The sequence below is a fragment of the Ursus maritimus genome, unplaced genomic scaffold (assembly GCF_017311325.1).
Source record: "Ursus maritimus isolate PB19 unplaced genomic scaffold, ASM1731132v1 scaffold_28, whole genome shotgun sequence".
Taxonomy (NCBI): Eukaryota; Metazoa; Chordata; class Mammalia; order Carnivora; family Ursidae; genus Ursus; species Ursus maritimus.
Genome location: NW_024425341.1, coordinates 34952717 through 34972321, shown reverse-complemented (window position 1 = coordinate 34972321; position 19605 = coordinate 34952717). Strand labels below are relative to the sequence as shown.

Below are 19605 nucleotides of genomic sequence, written 5' to 3'. Positions count from 1 at the left end.
TAGAAAAAGCTCGTATGTTTTCAGTGTAAGAATGAAGAACATACACATTTCATAAAACACTTTGCAGCGATTAAAAGAATGAGAGAATACAGGGAAAGCTCCCCGGGTTCCGTGGAAACCAACAACGGCTGCCCATCTGTGACTGTGGACAGAGGCGAAGAGAACTTTTAGTTTTTCTTTTAATAGGGGTTTCTTTCACAAACAATCTACTCTATTTTCTTCTAGGTTTTTTTTTTTCCTCAAAATCACCATATAATAAAAATTAGTGAATAAGCTTTAAAAAATACCTTTTCTTTACATGTTTTCCATTTTGAATAGAAACTAAGTTGTTTTAAAGGATCAGTAGATACGAATTCTGAAGATTTAAGATTTTTAAGGCAAAATAGACTTTGTATCCTTAAATTTTCACAGGAAATTGTTTTCTTAAAATTACCTTTAGTCCTGGTACTGTTAAAACATTCAACTCGTTTTTGTTTATTCTGAGATGTGTCACATGTCAGAATTCGTAAAGTATCTGAGAATCTGAAGAAAACATCAAAAGAAACAAAGCAACGTTACCTAAGAATCAAAGAGAAACGGCTACAGAAAGGAAACTGAATTTCATATAGTTCCACATTAAAATCCTTTATTCAACAGCTAATTCTTCCAGGACAATTAAGTCACATTTGCCTACAAAACACCAATAAGAACAGTAGTCTGGTGTTCATTTAAAATACTTTCAACTCCAGTGTGAATCAGAGGACTCTGGGACTGAAGCCATAGAATGAAGTGCATAATTCTATTCAAATGTACAGAGCCTTTGAAATTTTTGTTACAATGATTTGAAAAGTGTGAATAATGGGGGGGGGGGAGAAGGAAGGAGGGATGCGAGCAAAGGAAAAAATGAATTAAAATTGACTGAAAGACACATTCATAACCCTCAAGAATTTAGCCTTCATTTGAGGAAGAAATACACCTAGTATTCACTCGGACACACAAAAGAAAATTAAGGAAACCATATTCAGTAGAAGAACTCTCCACTTCTGTGGAATACTGAAACTACAAAGGAAATGGAGTTTAGTGACAGGGAGAGAGGACTGCAGGCTGTCTTACGGGAAGGCTGTGGCGCTTTTCCCACACAAGACAAAGGAAGATCCCACTCTTGGACCAGCAGTCGTCATACAATTTTCCCACCACCCCACGGCGCTTCCAGAATCGTGGAACTGCTATGCTAACAACTAGCGTCTACTGAGCAGGTGCCGTGGGCCGGACACGGCTGTCCACTGACGTGCGGTTCTCACTCACTTGACCTTCCAACTCCCTGAGACTTCAAAGGTAAGGAAATGAAGACTTTGATGTTACTTCTGAAAAATGTCATGAAAAAACTCAAAGTCCAGGAATAATATGAAGAAAACCCCCCTGTCTTTCCACCCCCTTGGGTAACTGCTGGCAAGTGGACATCCAGACACAACTTCCCCCCCAGCAAAGTATTTTACATATTTTATTAACATTTATTTCTATGGGATTTCTCCTGAGAATCAGATGTAGGGAAGGCACAGGAAAAAGGAGCAGGCAACTTAATGGAGCAAGGCAATTCAGTCTGATCATTAAACACCTGGTTTGGACGAACAAAATCTGTCAGCCCAGACACAGGGAAATGAAGGCAAACGTTTCTGTTGAAAGAGGTCTTTTATACTTTTAAAAAGTGACCAAAATGTGGCAACTTGAGTAGTCAACAACAAAACTGACAGTAAGTTAACTAGCATAATGGAAAATTATATAGGCAGTAAAAGTTTTAATTACAACTAACTGTTGCAAGTTACTAACTTGGCAGATATTCATGATCTAATGTTAAGTGAATAAAACAACTGATATAACCATATAAATAGTGATCTCAAAAAATATTCTTTGAATGAAGGAGGTGTGTAAATTATATGTATGAATGTGGACACATGAAAAGTATATATTAATAGTAACTCTATTTCCAAATGGAATACAAGTAGTTTTCATTTTCTTTCGTATAAAAAAAAAAGTTAACCTAGAATTTAAAGAACTTCCATTTTCTTAAGTTAGAACGAATTTACACGATTCACATTTTGGTACTATACAATGCCATTCACTGTTTAATATGCATTCATGAATACACAACGGTTGGATTCTGGTATTATGTACCTGACATTGCTGACCAAAGAAGAGAGGAAATACTGATTTTCTTCAGAAATATTCTTGGACTGTTTGGGAAAAAATTTGTTGTCTTCAGCAACCTCCAAAGCCACCTGTTTTCCTATCTTTGATGATTTATACAGCCGAAAGTTCCTATTTCTTGTATAAACTCCTATTATCAAAAATAAAACAATTATGAATGCATGTTTTCAGTGCTTTGTTTTTATAGTCAGCAAATATTAAATTACTGTTGTACAGCATTATTAGAGAAACAATTGGCTCTGGGTCAAGGTGCCCATGCGGGAAGATCCTGAACTCCCCTCCACATGTGAACACACCAGATACAGCTGTATTGGGAACGATTTCCTCTGAAAGAAACCTAAAACTCGGCAGACTGACTCCTTCACCAACTGAGACTGAAACCACATGGAAGCCGGTGGGAAAGGCCGAGACACAATCTCGCCATAAGCCCCACGCTCAGTGCATCAACCTACAAATGGAAGGGAATTCAAAATCCAGAGCTTCTCCCCGATAGCTAAGGATTCATACCTCACATTAGGTACCCCAACTTTTAAGACCTGCACCTAAGAGATGAGCCCCAGAAACATCTGGCTTTGAAACCCCAACTGGGCTGCGGCAAACTGAGGAAGGCTCTTAAGGGCTCGCGCGCAGACTCACCCCAAGGCCTCGTGCAGAAGCGGCCCTTCGAAAGTGCCCAGACTTTATGTGAAGGAGACTCATTTCCAAACTTTAAAGCTCTGGACTGAGGGATACTCTCCAGGGATGGAGGTGGTGGGCACCTTCCTCTTTTCTGCCTCTTTAAAGCCAGCAGGTGCCATCGTTTTTCTTTTTCTCCCCCCCCTTTCTTCCCCCTCCTTTTCTGAGTGGGTGCCATCTTTGCCCGCCCCCTCTGCCTCACTCCAGCCAGCAGACACAATCTTTGGCTCCCCCTCTGCTGTGCTCCAGAGCACCAGTATCTCCTGGAGGAAAGTGTCTAGTCACGTCTGGTGCCCCAGTTGTTACATATGGTGACCCATTTTTCAGGTGATCCCTTGGTCACCTGGCTCTGAAGGCGAGGGAGGCTTGCGTTCCTGGGTGCCCAGGACTGTAACAACTGGAGGGACAGTGCTCGGGAGACTGCCACTCCCAGGGCACTGCGCAGAGACCGACTGAAACACACCCCCGTTCCTGAGAGCGAGGCCCGTTCGCTTGTGCAGCAGCTCTGGCCCGAGGGGCAGGCTTCTGGCCTGGCGCGCTTACAGGAGCCTCCGGAAGGGCTCCCAGGGAACGGAGCTCAGTGCACGTAATTTGTGCACTCTCCCTCTGCTTCATCCGGCTCACAGCTATCTTCCAGAATGGAGCTTATGCCCTTTGCTCGGCGCCCTGATTTTTGCAGTTGCTGCCAGGGGATTCCTCTCCATCTGGCTCTGGTGGCTGGGGGGGACTGACACTCACAGGTCCTACGGAACTGTAACCAATGGAGAAGGAGTTCTTAAACCGTGACCATCGCCGGGGCACAACAAGAGGCAACAGGCCCAGGAGCTCAGCCTCTCTAAGCCTGTTAGCTTATCATCACTGGTGCAGCTGTTGGGACAGGCTTCTAATGAAACACACACCCAGGGGCTAATTGGAAACTTTCCTGAGACCTTGGCGGGCAGGTTGTATTTTCATCCTCTCTTGCTGTGCCTCACAGCACCGGCTCTCTCGGAGGGGAACTTGGATACGCGTCCCACACCCCAGTTTTGACATCCAGTACCCTGCTTTTTGGAGCGGCCTCCTAGGGGATAACCCTCAATCACCTGGCTCTGGTGGCCAGGGGGCTTCGGTTCCTGGGACTCATGAGACTCCAACAGTCAGAGACAATTCTTAGATGGCTCCCACCCTCAGGGCACTGCACGGACAGCAGACTGAAACACCCCCCGCCGTCTGGGAAAGAGGCCTACTCACTTGTCCTAGAGTTTTGGTTTGAGGGGCAGTCTTCAAGTTTGGCACACGTCTAGGAGCTCCAGAGCTGCTCACAGGAAACACAGGCCGGGGGAGGCTGTCTCTGTGCTCTCCTTCTACCTCACGATGGCTCACCAGCATCTCTCAGAAAGGAGCTTTATCTGCTCATCAAGGCCTGATTTTTGCGAGTACCGTCCATGGGACACCTCCGTACTACCTGAGGGTCAGTGGGGCTTACACCTGCGGTCCCACACGACTGTCCATATTTTCATTCTTTAAAAGCTGCTGCCTGAGGGTCTGGCTTCCAATCTCCTGAATCTAGGTGTTGAATGAGATCTCCCCTTTGGGACACTGACTGGGCCTGGCATACTCTGAAGTCCCGGAAACTATTAAAAATAAAACAGGCAGCTTGGATGATCATAAAAGTCTGAGAAACAACCAAGAGCTAGAACAGGGTTGAAGGATAAGGTTCATCTCCTACATAAGGCCAACCCTTCAAGACGGGGCGGGGATGCTATTTCATCTAACACACAAACAGAGTCAAGCAAAATGAAGAACAGAGGATGCATTCCGAACAAAGACGACGAAACTCTTAAACAACCTTAATGAAATGGAGATAAGTAATTTACCTGATAACGAGCTCAAAGTAATGGTCATACAGACGCTCAACTTGGGAGAGGAATGGATGAGCACTGTGAGAGCTCGACAAAAAGGCAGAGAATGTAAGAAAGTAGCAAACAGAAGTCACAGAGCTGAAAATACAAAAACTGATCTGAAAAATACACTATGCTAGATGAAGCAGGGTCAGTGAACCCAAAGACAGGACAGAGGAACTCACCCAACAGAGCAGTGGAAAGAGAAAGGAATGAAACAAAGTGAAGATAGCTTAAGGGCCTTCTGAGACAACACTGAGCAGACTAATATTTACATTATACGAATCCCAGAAGGAGAAAGGACCGGAAAACTTATTTGAAGAAATAACTGAAAACTTCAATAACCTGGGGAAGGAAAGACATACAGATTCAGGAAGGACAGCAAGTTCCAAGTGAAATGAATGCAGCACAGAGAGCCACACCAAGACACATTATAATTAAAATGCCAAAAGTTAAAAAAAAAAAAAAAGAGAGAGAGAGACTCTTAAAGGAAGAAAAAAAAATACCTTGTTACATACAAGGAGACCCCATATGACTGTGAGCACAGTTTTCCGCAGAAACGTTGCAGGCCAGAGAGAGCGGCGTGATATATGCAAACTGCTGAAGGAACAAAACTCCCAACCAAGAATACTCTGTCTGGCAAAGTTATCATTCATAATTAAGGACAGATAAAGAGTTTTCCAGACAAGCAAGAGATAAAAAAGTTCATTACTACTCAACCAGTCCTAAAAGAAATGTCAAAGGGACAGCTTTAAGCTGGAAAAAAACAAAGTGGAGGTTGTTGCTTATTATTTAACAAAAAAATGTATAAAAGTGTAAATCTCACTGGTAAAAGCAACTACATATTAAAGGAGTATATCAATCAAGTGTGAAGCTAGTGTAAAGGTTAAAAGACGAAAGTAGTAAAAAACAACTGCGACTACAATAATGAGCTAAGGGATACACAAGATAACAAGATGTAGAATGTGAGAGGCGAAACGTAAAACATGGGGGCAGAGCGTAAAAATGTACAGCTTTGAATGCGTTGTTATAAACCTAAGATAGGCTGTTACGCATGTAAGTCATTATATGTAAGCCCCAAGGTAACCACAAAGCAAAAAGCTGTAACAGCTACACAGAAGATAATGAGAAAGGAAGCACGCCACTAAGGAATTCATCGAAGCACGCCACTAAGGAATTCATCAAACCACAAAGGAAGAGGGCAAGAGAAGTAGAAAGATAAAGAAGAATTAAAAAACAGCCAGAAAATAATGAACAAGATGGCTCCAAGTACATAAGCATCAGTAATTACTGTAAATGAATTAAACTCACCAATCAAAAGACATACAGTAGCTGAAAGGATAAAAACAAAACAAGACCCATCTATACACTCCCAGTCAGGAGACCCATTTCAGAAGTAAGAACACACACAGACTGAAAGTGAAGGGATGGAAAAAGATGTTCCACACAATGGAAACCAAAAGAAAGCTGGGGTAGCTCTACTTTGGTCAGACAAAATACTTGAACACAAAGACTGCAGTAAGAAACAAAGACAGGTATTACATAACGACAAAGGGGTCGTTCCAAAAAGAGGATATAGCACCTACAAATATTTAGGCACCAACACAGGAGCACCCAAATATATAAATCAAATATTAACAGACCTAATGGGAGCAATAGACAGAAGTACAATAGTAGGGGACTTCAGTACCCCCACTTACATCAATGGATAGATCATCCAGACAGAAAATCAATAATAAGGAAACATCAACCTCAAACCACACATTAGCCAGATGGAAATAACAGATACATACAGAACGTTCCATTCAAAAGCAAAAGAATACATTCTTCTTAAGTGCATATGGAGCATTCTCCAGCACAGATCATACGTCAGGCCATAAAATAAGGCTTAACAAATTTGAGATTGAAATCATATGAAGCATCTTTCTGACCACAATACTGTGAAATTAGAAATCAATCCTAAGAAAACTGCAAAATTCACAAACATATGGGGATTAAACAACATGCTACTGAAAAAAATAGGTCACAAAGGAATCAATGGATAAATACCTAGAGACCAAAAAAAAAAAAAAAAAAAAAAAGAAATATAACAAACCTAAACCTATGGGATGCAGCGAAAGCAATTCTGAGAGGGAAGTGCACTGTGATAAATACCTATATCAAGAAGCAAGAAAAATCTCCAACAACTTAACTTGACACCTCAAGAAATGAGGAAAAAGACAGCAAACAAACCCAAAGTTAGTAGAAGAAAGAAAATAATAAAGATCAGAGCAGAAATAAATGAAATGCAGACTTTAAAAAGAAGATCAATGAATGCAAGAACTGGTTCCTTGAAAAGATAAACAAAATCGACAAACCTTTAGCTAGACTCACCACGGAGAAAAAGAGAGGACTAAAATGAGGTGAGAAATGAAAGAGGACACCTTACAACTGATACCTCAGAAATACAAAAGATCGTAGAAAACCACTGTGAGCAACTGCCCCCCAACAAATGGGGCAACATGAAAAAACGCACAACTTCCCAGAAACAGATAACATTCCCAGGCTGAATCATGAATAGAAAACAGACTGATTACTTGTCAGGAGATTGACTCAGCAATCAGACACCTCCCAACAAACGAAAGCCCAGGAACAGATAGCTCTCGAGGGGAATCTACCAAACATTTAAAGCAGAATATGTTCCTTCTCAAACTATTCCCAAAAACAGAAGAGGGGGGATCCCTTCCAAATTCACTTTCATGAGCAGTATTACCATGACACCAAAAATAAACAGAGAAGAAAGAAAATTACAGGCCAATATCCTTGATGAACATATGCAAATGTTCTCAACCAAATAACTAAATAACAAAATAACAGCAAACCAAATTCAACAATACGGGGGTATCCCCCACTTTCTGGAAGTTCACGTTACAACACTTTACTTTCATGAAAGATCTACAACATTACTACGCGTTTTCACTAACTGAAAGATTCCAAAGAGGATTTTCACTTCTACGAGAAAAGCTGCTGCCATACTACTGTGGGTCTTTCATAAAAGCAAAGTGGCTGAATAAAAATCAAATGATCATCTCAATAGATGCTGAAAAGGCATTTGACGAAATTCAACACCCACGTATGATCAAAACTCTCCACTAAGTGATCATAGAGGAAACACAGCTCAACATGATAAAGTCTGTATGTAACACACGCTTAGCCAACATCAGACTCAGAGGTGAGAGCTGGAAGCTTTTCCTCGAAGATCGGGAACAAGACAAGAGCACCCACTCTCATCACTTTTATCAACACGGCACTGGGTGTCCCAGCCAGAGCAAGTAGGCAAGAAAAGAAATCAAAGGCATCCAGATTCCAGGAAGGAAGAAGTGAAACTGTTCTATCTGCAAATGTTTATGTACAGAAATTTCTATGTAGAAAACCCCAAAGACTCCACCAAAAAAACTGTTAGAAAAAATGAATTCAGTGAAGTTGCAGGATACAAAATCAATACAGAAATCTGTTGCATTTCTATACAATAACTATCAGAAAAACAAATTAAGACACAATCCTATTAAAAAAAAAATCCCATTTACAATTGCGTCGGAAGGAGTAACATACCTAGGAATAAACTTAACCAAGGAGGTGAAAGACCCGTACTCAGAAAACTATAAACAACACTGATGAAAGAAACTGAAGATGACGCAGACAAATGGAAAGCTATGCCAAGCTCCTGGACTGGAAGAATACTGTTAAAATGTCCATAGTACCAAGGGCAAGCTATGATTCAGTGCAGTCCCTATCAAAATCCCAATGGCATTTTTTACAGAATCGAACAAAGAATTCTAAAATTTATATGAACTACAAAAGATCCAGAATGGCTAAAGCTACCCAGACAAAGAAGGACAAAGTTGGAGGCATCATGCTTCCTGATTTCAAACTACACCGCAGTGCGACAGTAATCAAAACAGTACGGGGCTGGCAATGAAAACGGATTCAGAGCGATGGAACAGAACAGAAAGCAAAGAAATAAATCAAGTATATCTGCTCGATTAATTTACAACAAAGGAGCCAAGAATACACAATAGGGAAAGAAGAGTCTCTTCAATAAAATGAGTTGGGAAAACTGGAAAGCCACATGCAAAAGAATAAAACGGTAGCACTGTCTCACACCATACACAGAAATTAACTCGAGATGAAATGAAGACTTGAATTTAAGACCCGAAACCATAAAACTCTTAGAAAACAGGCAGTAGGCTCCTTGACCTGAATCTTGGCGATGGTGTTTTAAATTTGACACTAACAGCAAAGGCAACAAAAGCAAAAATAAATAAGCAGGACATCATCAAAGTAAAAAACTTCTGCAGAGAAAGGAAACCATCAACAACATGAAAAGGCTACATATTGAATGGGAGAAAATATATGCAAATCATGTATCTGATAAGATGTTAATAGCCAAGATATATAAAGAACTCATACAACTCAATAGGAAAAAGAAACCAATCTGATTAAAAAATGGGCAGAAGATCTGAATAGACATTTCTCCATAGAAGACATACAGATGGCCAACAGCTGTTCAACATCCCTAATCATCAGGGAAATGCAAATCAAAACCACAATGACATATCCCCTCATACTGTCAGAATGGCTAGTATCAAAAAGACAAATAACAAGTGTTGATGAGGGTATGGAGAAAAGGGAACCCTTGTGCACTGTCAATGGAATATAAACTGGTGCAGCCGCTGGGGAAAACAGTACGGAGGTTCCTCAAAAAATTAAAAATAGAACTCCCACACGATCCAGCAATTCTATTTCTGGGTATTTATCTGAAGAAAATAAAAACACTAATTCAAAAAGACAGACATATCACCATGTTCGCTGCAGCATTATTTACAATAGCCACGATATGGAAACAAACTAAGGGTCTATCAACAGATGAACGAATAAAGAAAATGAATCAAGAAAAAATATATATGTATCTCCACAAAATGGAATATTATTTAACCAACTAAAAAAAAGAGAGAAAAATCCTGCCATTTGTGACCACACAGATGGACCTTAAGGGCATTATGCTAAATGAAATAAGTCAGACAGGGAAAGATAAATACCATATCACTTATATAGAGAATCTAAAAATTAAAATTAAGAAAAAGACAACCCAAGCCAATAAATACAGAGAACAGACTGGTGGTTGCTTGAGGTGGGGCGGTGGGGGTCGGCCAATAGGTAAAGGGAGTCAAAAAACACAAGCTTCAGTTTTAACATAAATAAGCCAGGGGATGTAATGGACGGCATGGCAAACACGGCTAATAACACCGTACTGCATATCTGAAAGTTGCTGAGAGTACGTCTTAGAAATTCTCATCAGAAGAAAAAAGTTCTGTAACTATGTATGGTGATGGATGTTAGCTAGAGTTACTGTGGTGATCATTTTGCAATATATACAAATATCAGATCATTATCAACATCAGATCAGCACACCTGAAACTAATGTCATGAGGCATGTCAATCACACCTCGAGAAAAAAGTGAAGGCAGAAGAAAAACGCACCTTCACGTAAACAAAAATACAAATGAAAAAAGTATTTTTTATCAGCTGTAAACAAAATAAAAGCAATATATAAATTAAGATAAAGTGGACTTGGTATGGAAGAATGCCACATGCAGAAACAGAAAATGAGATGAGATTATTTGGGGGTAACCCTCCTGTTGTAAATAAATAGAAACGCGGGGCAAATCATTTAGGAAAAAAAGTTTCAGACAATTAAAGAGCTTCCAAGGCGGTGAGTATTTCTGGTGCTAAAATCCCAAAGAAGGGAGGCATCAAAAAATCAAATACCGCTCTCTCCCCACTATGTGAGCATACAATGAGAAGACCGTGATCTGAAAACCAGGACAGGGACTTCACCAAAACCCACCCGTGCTGGTGCCCTGATCTTGCACTTCTATCCTCTTCAGCTGTGAGAAATAAATGTTTGTTTTTAAGCCAAACAAACAAAAACAACCCAAATACCCAGAGTAAATCTAACAAAAAATATATAAGTTCTCTGTTTAGAAAATTATAAAACATTGAGAGAAATGAGAGAACATCTATGTTAGTGGAATGACAAAGCATGTTCACGAAATGAAACACTAAACGTTATAAAAATGTCAATTCTTTCCAAGTTGATCTCTAGATTCAATGCAAACGAAATCAAATTCTAGCAGAGTGCGTGTGTGTTTGCATGTGCATGTGTAACCTGACAAGTGGATTCTAAAATTTAAATGGAAGTGCAAATGGTCAAGAACAGCCAAGAAATTTCAAAGAACAAAGTTGGTGGATTTCCACTGGATATCAAGACTTAAAGAAAACACCTATATTAAGACAGTAATGGTACTGGTACAAAAATAGACCAATATAACAACGGAACAGAATATAATCCAGAAAAGACCAAACATATAGACACTTGAATTATGACAAAGATGTCCTTTTAGGACAAGGATAGTTATTTCAACAAACAGTGTTGAGACAAATGGATATTCATATAGGGGAAAAAAATGAATCTTAACTCCTCTTCACACAATAGGCAAAAATCCACTCCAAGTGGGTTGTAGGTCTAAACATAAAAGGTAAAAAAAGAAGTCTTCTAGAAGATAAGTAGGAGAATATCTTCATAATTTGGGAACAGTGAAAGATTTAAAAAGATACAAGAAACACTAAGAGGAAAATGTTGATAAATTAGACTACTACTATTTAAAGTTACTTTTATTCATCAAAGACACCATTAAGAGAGTAAAAAAGCAAGCCACAAATACTATAGGATTCCAATGATAAAGTTCAGAAACAGGCAAAACTAATCTGTGGTGTTAGAAGATGGATTAGCGGTCACCTGCGGGGAGGAGGAAGAGTACTCACTAGAAGAAACATGGAGGAGAGTCTGGGATCCTGGGAATCTTCTGTTTCTTATCTAGGGAGGTGTGCTGACAAGGGCATGATCATTTTGCGGTAATTCATTGACCTATATACTCACAAATTACTCATGTTTCTGTTTGAATGTTATACTTCAATAAAAAGCTTCCTCAAAAAATTCTGGCCCGTGGGGCACCTGGCTGGCTCAGTCAGGACAGCATGCGACTTTCGATCTCGGGGTTGTGAGTTCGCGCCCCAGGTTAGGTGTAGAGATTACTTTAAAAAAATAAAATCTTTAAAAAACAATTTTGGCGTGTACTATTAAATCCCTGACCTTTTCAAAAGATGCCTGAAGGAATGTCCTTTTTGGTACATAAATTATTCTGGATATACTCTTGAAATCCTTCTTTCAAGTGTATCGTGGACATTTCCTTGCTAGTCCAGTAAACTGACCTCTAAGGCTAACCATCATGAACCGGGGTATTCTGCTTGGGGTCTTCAATACTGGGGTTGAGGCAGAGCACAGTGATCGGCTATTTTGCTCCCCCTGAACCACCTCCTGTTAGGCATTCTCCCTGCTTTACTGCCTGCTGGCACAACCTGGAGAGGATATTCTGCTAACAAAACAACACTTGTCACTTGGAAGAACGCTCCTCTACTCGTAACTCATGCTTGCTCACACCCAAACCACCGCGCTGCGCTTATCTATGTTTCCAAATTCTGGCACCTGGTTGTCGGGGCGGCTAGCTAGGAAGGTATAAACTATGGCAGGGACCCTTCCCTACTCGTGGCCTGGCTGGCTTGATAATCCTGCCTGCAAGTTAAACCTAGTTTCCTTCAGCCACTACACACCGAAACCCTCTCAGCTGCTCTAACGCTCAATGCCAAAATGTGTTCTTCACAGCTTTCAAACCACAAGCTGGAACCACGTATAAAAATGAGGTTTAGGGGTGCCTGCGTGGCTCCGTCAGTTGGGCATCTGACTCTTGATCTCAGCGTCGTGAGCTCAAGGCCCGCGGTTGGGCCCTGCGATGGGTGTGAAGCCTACTTGAAATTCTTAAAAAAATGAGGTTTAGTTCACCAGATTGGAGCCAGCTAAATTAGGGGTCCTGAGTGGCCAATGTGTTACCCAACCAGGCTGCATCCTGCCCAGTGCCTCACACATCCTCAGCCTTGGCACCGGAAGCAAGGAGGGTGGAAGAGAGCGTGCGTGAGGAAGGTACCAGTGTGAGGATAGTCAAAAAGCTGATGAAATGACCCTCTGGCACTCACTGCAAAACTCTTCAGTGAAGAGACCAGTGGCCTCATTTTGCCACATAAAAGTATCATTTTTATACTGTCGGTTTTTAACATGTATTTCACCTAATTAAACCTGTTACCAGTACTGGAGAGCGCTGGTCCAACTGCCCCGTTAAGAGTCCCCTGACACAAATCCTCTGGACCCTCCGGGGGAAGTGCCAGCTCTAAGGATTCTCTTTTGGAACTCGGGGCAGCCTGGGGCCTCTGTCCCACAGGAACTGCTCTAAGATCTCTGAACAGAAGCCTCGCCGCGTCCCAGCACCCTAGCGCAGGGATCACACTCTGCTAGTAGTTCCTTGGTCAGTATGGAGCAATGGTGGCAGCAAGAATCCTAAGCAAAGTGACAAATGGGCACTGGGGGTCACTCACGGAGGTACATGAAGACAGCCTAACAGGCAGCTGAGCTGACATCTTACTTACCGAAGTCTACAAAAAGATGCTTTTCTCCTACGTTATTCTTCACAACTAAAAATGATAGGTCAGGACTGCTTTGCTCAGCTGACCCCAGCCTCTCCTGTTCCTTCGAATTCCGTGTCCGGCTCTCTCCTCTATCTTCATCTGAGGACATTTCGCTAAAGGAAATCCCTTGTTTAATTGGCGTTTCAGGAAAATGGGAAAATCCGTGGCCCGTGGTCTCTGAAATACTATCATCATCTTCACTGGCAATTAAGTGAAAAGCAGGCTGCAAAATTTTTCTCACAAAATTACCTAGGAGAAAAAATATTATAATGAATCTAATTCTTTTCCACAAACTGCAACTCAAGATCTAGGCACAAATCTACACATGACAACTTTACACAGTAAGGTTTCTTTTCTTGACTTCTGGATTTAAAAGTGAGTTGTTATTACAAACTGTAACATACTTCTCCTGTTACTTCCTTCCCCTTGTGCAATCTTTTACTTTTTCAACTCCCGCTGGCAGGGTAGCTCGGTGGCACTTACAACAAATATCATCAGAGATGCCACCAGGAGCACCTGGGTGGCTCAGTCGGTTAAGCATCCAACTCTTGATCTCAGCTCAGGTCTTGATCTCAGGGCCGAAAGTTCAAGCCCTGCACTGGGCTCCACACTGGGATGGAGCCTACTTAAAAAAAAAAAAAAAAGATTCCACCAAAAAACTGCTAGAACTAAGACATGAATTCAGCAAAATCACAGGATATAAAATCAATGTACAGAAATCTGTTGCATTTCTATACACCAATAATGAAGCAGCAGAAAGAGAAATCAAGGAATCAATCCCATTTACAATTGCATCAAAGACAGTAAGATACCTGGAAATAAACCTAACTAAAGAGGTGAAAGACCCGTATTTTGAAAACTATAGAATACTTAATGAAAGAAATTGAAGAGAACACAAAGAAATTGAAAAACATTCTCTGTTCATGGATTGGAATAACAAACATTGTTAAAATGTCTGTACTACCCAAAGCAATCTACACATTTAGTGCAAACCCTATCAAAATAACAGCAGCATTTTTCACGGGAGCCAGAACAAAAAATCCTAAAATTTATAGGAAACCACAAAAAACCCTGAATAGCCAAAGTGATCCTGAAAAAGAAAACCAAAGCTGGAGGCTTTGTGATTCCAGACTTCCAGCTTTATTACAAAGCTGTGATCATCAAGACAGTATGGTACTGGCACAAAAACAGACCTAGATCAATGGAACAGAACAGAAAATCCAGAAATGGACCCACAACTATATGGTCCACTCATCTTTGACAAAGAAGGAAAGAATATCCAATGGAAAAAAGATGGTCTCTTCAACAAATGGTGCTGGGAAAACTGGACAGCAACATGCAAAAGAATGAAACTGGAACATTCCCTTACACCATACACAAAAATAAATTCAAAATGAAAGAACGACATCTAGATGTAAGGCAGGAAACCATCAAAATCCTAGAGGAGAACACAGCAACCTCTCTGACCTCAGCTGTGGCAAATTCTTACGAGACACATTGCCGGAGGCAAGGAAACAAAAGTGAAAATGAACAATTGGGACTACATCAAGATAAAAAGCTTCTGCACAGCAAAGGAAACAATCAGCAAAACTAAGGCAACCTATGAAATGGAAGAAGATATCTGCTAATGACACATCCGATAAAGGGTTAGTATCCAAAGTCTATAAAGAACTTATCAAACTCAATACCCAAAAATCAAATAACCCAGGGGCGCCTGGGTGGCTCAGCTGGTTGAGCATCTATCTTGGTTCTGGCTCAGGTCATGATCTCAGGGTCCTGGGACTGAGCCCCAGGTCAGGCTCTGTGCTCAGTGGGGAGTCTGTTTGAGGATTCTCTCCCTCTGCTCCTCCCCCCAATCTCTCTCTCAAAACAATAAATAAATCTTTAAAAAACAAAAAGAAATAATCCAGTTAAGAAATGGGTAGAAGATATGAACAGACATTCTTCCAAAGAAGACATCCCAATGGCTAAAAGGCCTATGAACAGATGCTCTACATGAGTCATCATCGGGGATACAAATAAAACCACAATCAGATGCCACTTCCTATCTGTCAGCATGGCTAAAATTAACAAATCAGGAAACAACAGATGTTGGCGAGGATGTGGAGAAAAGGAAACCCTCTTACACTGTTGGTAGGAATGCAAACTGGTGCAGCCACTCTGGAAAACAGTATGGAAGTTCCTCAAAAAGTTAAAAATAGAACTACACTATGACCCAGCAACTGTACTACTAGGTATATTTACCCAAAGGATGCAAAAATACAGATTCAAAGGGGTACCGGCACCCCAATGTTTAGAGCAGCATTCTCCACAATAGCCAAACTCTGGAAAGAGCCCAAGTGTCCATTGCCTGATGAATGGATAAAGATGTGGCGTGTGTGCGTGCACGCGCACTCACAGACACAGACACTGAAATACTACTCAGCCATTAAAAAGAATGAAATCTTGCCATTTGCAATGACATGCATGGAGCTAAAGTATATTGTGCCAGGCAAAATAAGTCAATCAGAGAAAGACAAATACCATATGATTTCACTCATATGTGGAATTTAAGACACAAAACAGATGAACATATGAGAAGGGGGAAAAAAAAGAGACTGGGAAGCAAACCAAAAGAGACTCTTAACAAGAGAGAACAAACTGAGGGATGATGGAGGGAGGTGGGCGGGGGATGGGCTAAATGGGTGATGGGTGTTAAGGAGCACTGGGTGCTGTATGTAAGTGATGAATCACTAAATTCTACTCCTGAAACCAATATTACTCTATCTGTTGGCTAACTAGAATTTAAATAGAAATTTGGGGAAAAAAAAGACAACTTTCTAGTGACCTGACTTGCAAGATTCTCTAATTACTGTTATTTTAAAATAAATTTTATTTTATTCCATTGTAAAAATTAAAAATAAGTAAATAAATAGATCATCTTAGGAAGGTTGGTTCGAGAAGAAGTGTCAGTGTTGCTAGCATGAGCCTGAGCCTAACGTACTACCACCAAGAGAGCACCACTTTTATTTTATTTTTAAAGATTTTATTTATTTATTTGAGAGAGAGAGAACAGAGCAAGAGAGAGCGAGCGCAGAGTGGGGGTGAGGGGCAGAGGGAGAAGCAGACTTCCCGCTGAGCCACGACCTCAGCCACAAGCGGACACTTAACCGACTGACTGAACCACCCGGGCGCCCCGAGAGCACTACTTTTATTAATACGAATTGAGTAGAACTTATCTTGACAATTAATGGGTTAAAGAATGAAAGGTGTATATGCATCTGCAGGGCTACCGAGATAAGGCATAAACAGAGAGAATCTCTGCCATAGCCTTGAGTCAGGATGTCAGCAAATTTCTCCGGAGCTGCTTTTCTCTCCTCTTCCTGTCATAATACGCCCTAGAAACCCCGACATTCACAGCCATCACTTCCACAACTGCTGTTCCTCCTGCTTTTCCCTCTCGTTGGTCACGAGACGGGCTGCGGCATCATAAGTGAGGCCCAGACTGAAAGCAGTTAAATACGTGTACTGCATTCGAAGAGTTCTGACTACTGGTGGTCCTATCTTACCGAGAAAGATGATCTGACAATCCAGAATTTCCTTAACTCTCATGTATTACTTATACCATAAAATCAAGCGAGAATTTGGTTAGGTTGCTTCATGTATAACAATACTGGGGAAACACAGTGCTGTAAGAGAAACTTAAATTTTAATTTCTAAAACTGCTACTGTCTGTCACTTTATTGACCAGACAGCTTAAACTTTTAAATACACATGCTCTAAATTTAAAATTCTCTTTCTCCAAAGTAATTACTCTCTGCCAATGAAACACACCCAGTGGCTCATAAAACACTATACATCAAAATGAAAGGAAAAGCATTCGATCCTTGCAACGACATACAGGCAGGATGGTCTCTGGAATGAGGGAACTGCGGTAAATACTGAACTCTTTAAAAAGAAGTCATGATGTAGCACGGACAACAAAGCAATACAAACACAAATTGGTAACGTTAATGTTCCTGGAAATGTAAAATCACATGTACTTGATGGGGAGGGCAGTGCGAGAAGTGAAAGCAGGGCCGCAGAACGGCTGGGGAAGGTAGCGTTCGGCGGGCCGGGCAGGGAGCTGACGTGGCCGGGACACAACAATGACAGTATCAGAAGCATGAATTCCAGCATAGCCTTCCAGAAAACGACTCTGCTTTCTTCTTCCCTCCCCCAGTCTTACCACCCTCGCCCTCATCATTAATGCCGGGACAGGCCTTTTATTGCCTGGGGATAACTCAAAAGAATGTACCAATCCTAGGAATTTCAGGTCTATGGCAGGCTGGCAGAGGGGTATTTTAGGCAGATCAAACTTACACATTTTGCAAACATTCTCTGATGGCTTCCGCTTACTCTAATTGTACTTTCTGAAAGGCTGACAATGGGAGCTAGAAATGTCACCAGGACATACATGGAGGGACGGGAACTGAAGGGGCAAATCTTGGACTAATTCGTCATCTCTGCATCTCCGGTCCTGGCGTTCATAATTTTGGAGGAAAGAGGTTTCTGACCCCCTCTGCCCCGAGGTTAGCCTCCAACTTGTTATTTCCATACTTTTGTGTATGCTGTTCTGAGAGTGAAGCCTTTCTCACTTTGGTTCTGTGAAGGAATCCGAGCCAGCTTGAATGTCACCTGCTTTCAGAAGCCATCTGTAGCAGAGACTGCTGATTACCTGACAGGTCTCTGTTCTCCCGTCTTCCCTGGCGACCAAGCTCAATTTCCAGCCTTGCGGCTACGAGACTACAAGGACTGAATAGAATCAAAGAAAAATCTTGCTCGAGACTCCGCAGAGCGGAGAGCCTGGCACTCGGGCCCGCTAACAGCTCAGCATGTACCGACCAAACGCCTGCTTGTATTTACTGCTGTTGCCGCCACTGCTCCATCACGAGTATTACTGACAAAGATATTATTACGTGCTAAGCTCTGGAAATAAAAAGTGAACAAGAAAGCGTCCCTGCCCTAGACACGTGAAGTGGCACATAAATCAAGACGACAAAACCACCACCGCACAGAAAGCTACCTCAGAAGTGCTGACTGCTTGGACACGCGGAGCCCGGGGCTCTCAGCACCCTGGACGAAGCGCTGCCCTGAGTCTTTGGGCTCGGGACATGGCAGAAAAGGCTTCTCATTTGACGATATCTACACGGAGTCTTCACACCCCAGGTAACTGGAGTCCGTGTTTTCAGAGAGCAGCATCAAGAAGTGCAAAGGCCCATAGACAAGAGACAATGTGGCCCCAGCGGGAGCTAAGTCAAGGACAGAGTGAGAAGGCCTATTTTGGACCAGGACTGGCCCTTGTGGCTCTCATTGCGACTGTAAGAGGCCCTGCAGTAACAAGCAATGCGAAACTTTGAAAATAAAAATAAAGGTTTATTACTTTTAAGTACCTGGGGCCACAGAGCAAGCTCTTGGGTAGAGAGCAGTAGAAAGTGTAGGCAAACACAAGGGTGGGGGGATTCTGTTTTTATTGGGGTTGAGGGTGGAGCCCTAAGGTTTCCTGGGCTCACGCCTTATTGGTGAATTTAAAACAGAAGAGTAGGAATTTTTTTTTTTAAGATTTTATTTATTTATTTGAGAGAGAGAGAGACAGCCACTGAGAGAGGAAACACAAGCAAGGGGAGTGGGAGAGGAAGAAGGAGGCTCCCAGCAGAGTCAGGAGCCGGATGCGGGGCTCGATCCCAGGACCCTGGGATCAGGCCCTGAGCCAAAGGCAGACGCTTTATGATTGAGCCACCCAGGCGCCCCAGAAGAGCAGGAATTTAAAGCAAGGAAGAGAAAACAAGAGGCCCAAAGGTCATTATTGACATCAATCAGAATTTCTGAATCTAAAGAGCCTGGCTGGGTACAGTGTGGCTGACAATGTTTCTTGAAATAGTGGTCTTTGAAATGGATGCTTCAACAATCGAAGCTTAACTCAGGCACTTGGATTCCAACAGAACAAAACACTGTCAGGGTTTACACTACAAGGGTCAGGTGGTGTGAGGGAAGGCTAGGGCACAGCGGGGCCTCTGCAAACTGAGACATCCGGGCATCTTCCTGAAGGCAATGAGCAATCCCTGAAGGGTCTGAGGCGCATCAGTGGTATAATCAGATCACTCCAGCTGGATGACTAAATAAGCTGAGAGAAAAGAGCTCAGAGATGATACCAATATTTCCACTTGGGTAGATGATGGATACTACTCATTGATATACGTATCACAGGAGAAAAGGGCAAGTTTAGGGGAAA

At 41.8% G+C, this 19605-nt stretch overlaps 1 protein-coding gene across 3 annotated transcripts in view; it reads right to left on the bottom strand.

The window, feature by feature from the left end:
- Positions 1 to 19605, bottom strand: part of PRIMPOL (primase and DNA directed polymerase) — a 48192-nt gene that overhangs the window by 8719 nt on the left and 19868 nt on the right. For all 3 annotated transcript variants that reach the window (XM_008710488.2, XM_008710486.2, XM_008710487.2), the window contains exons 9-11: positions 13317 to 13604; positions 2152 to 2314; positions 434 to 522 (exon numbers count right to left, since the gene is read on the bottom strand). In XM_008710488.2, the coding sequence (XP_008708710.1) occupies positions 434 to 522; positions 2152 to 2314; positions 13317 to 13604 (540 nt within the window). The remainder of the gene's footprint in view (positions 1 to 433; positions 523 to 2151; positions 2315 to 13316; positions 13605 to 19605) is intronic.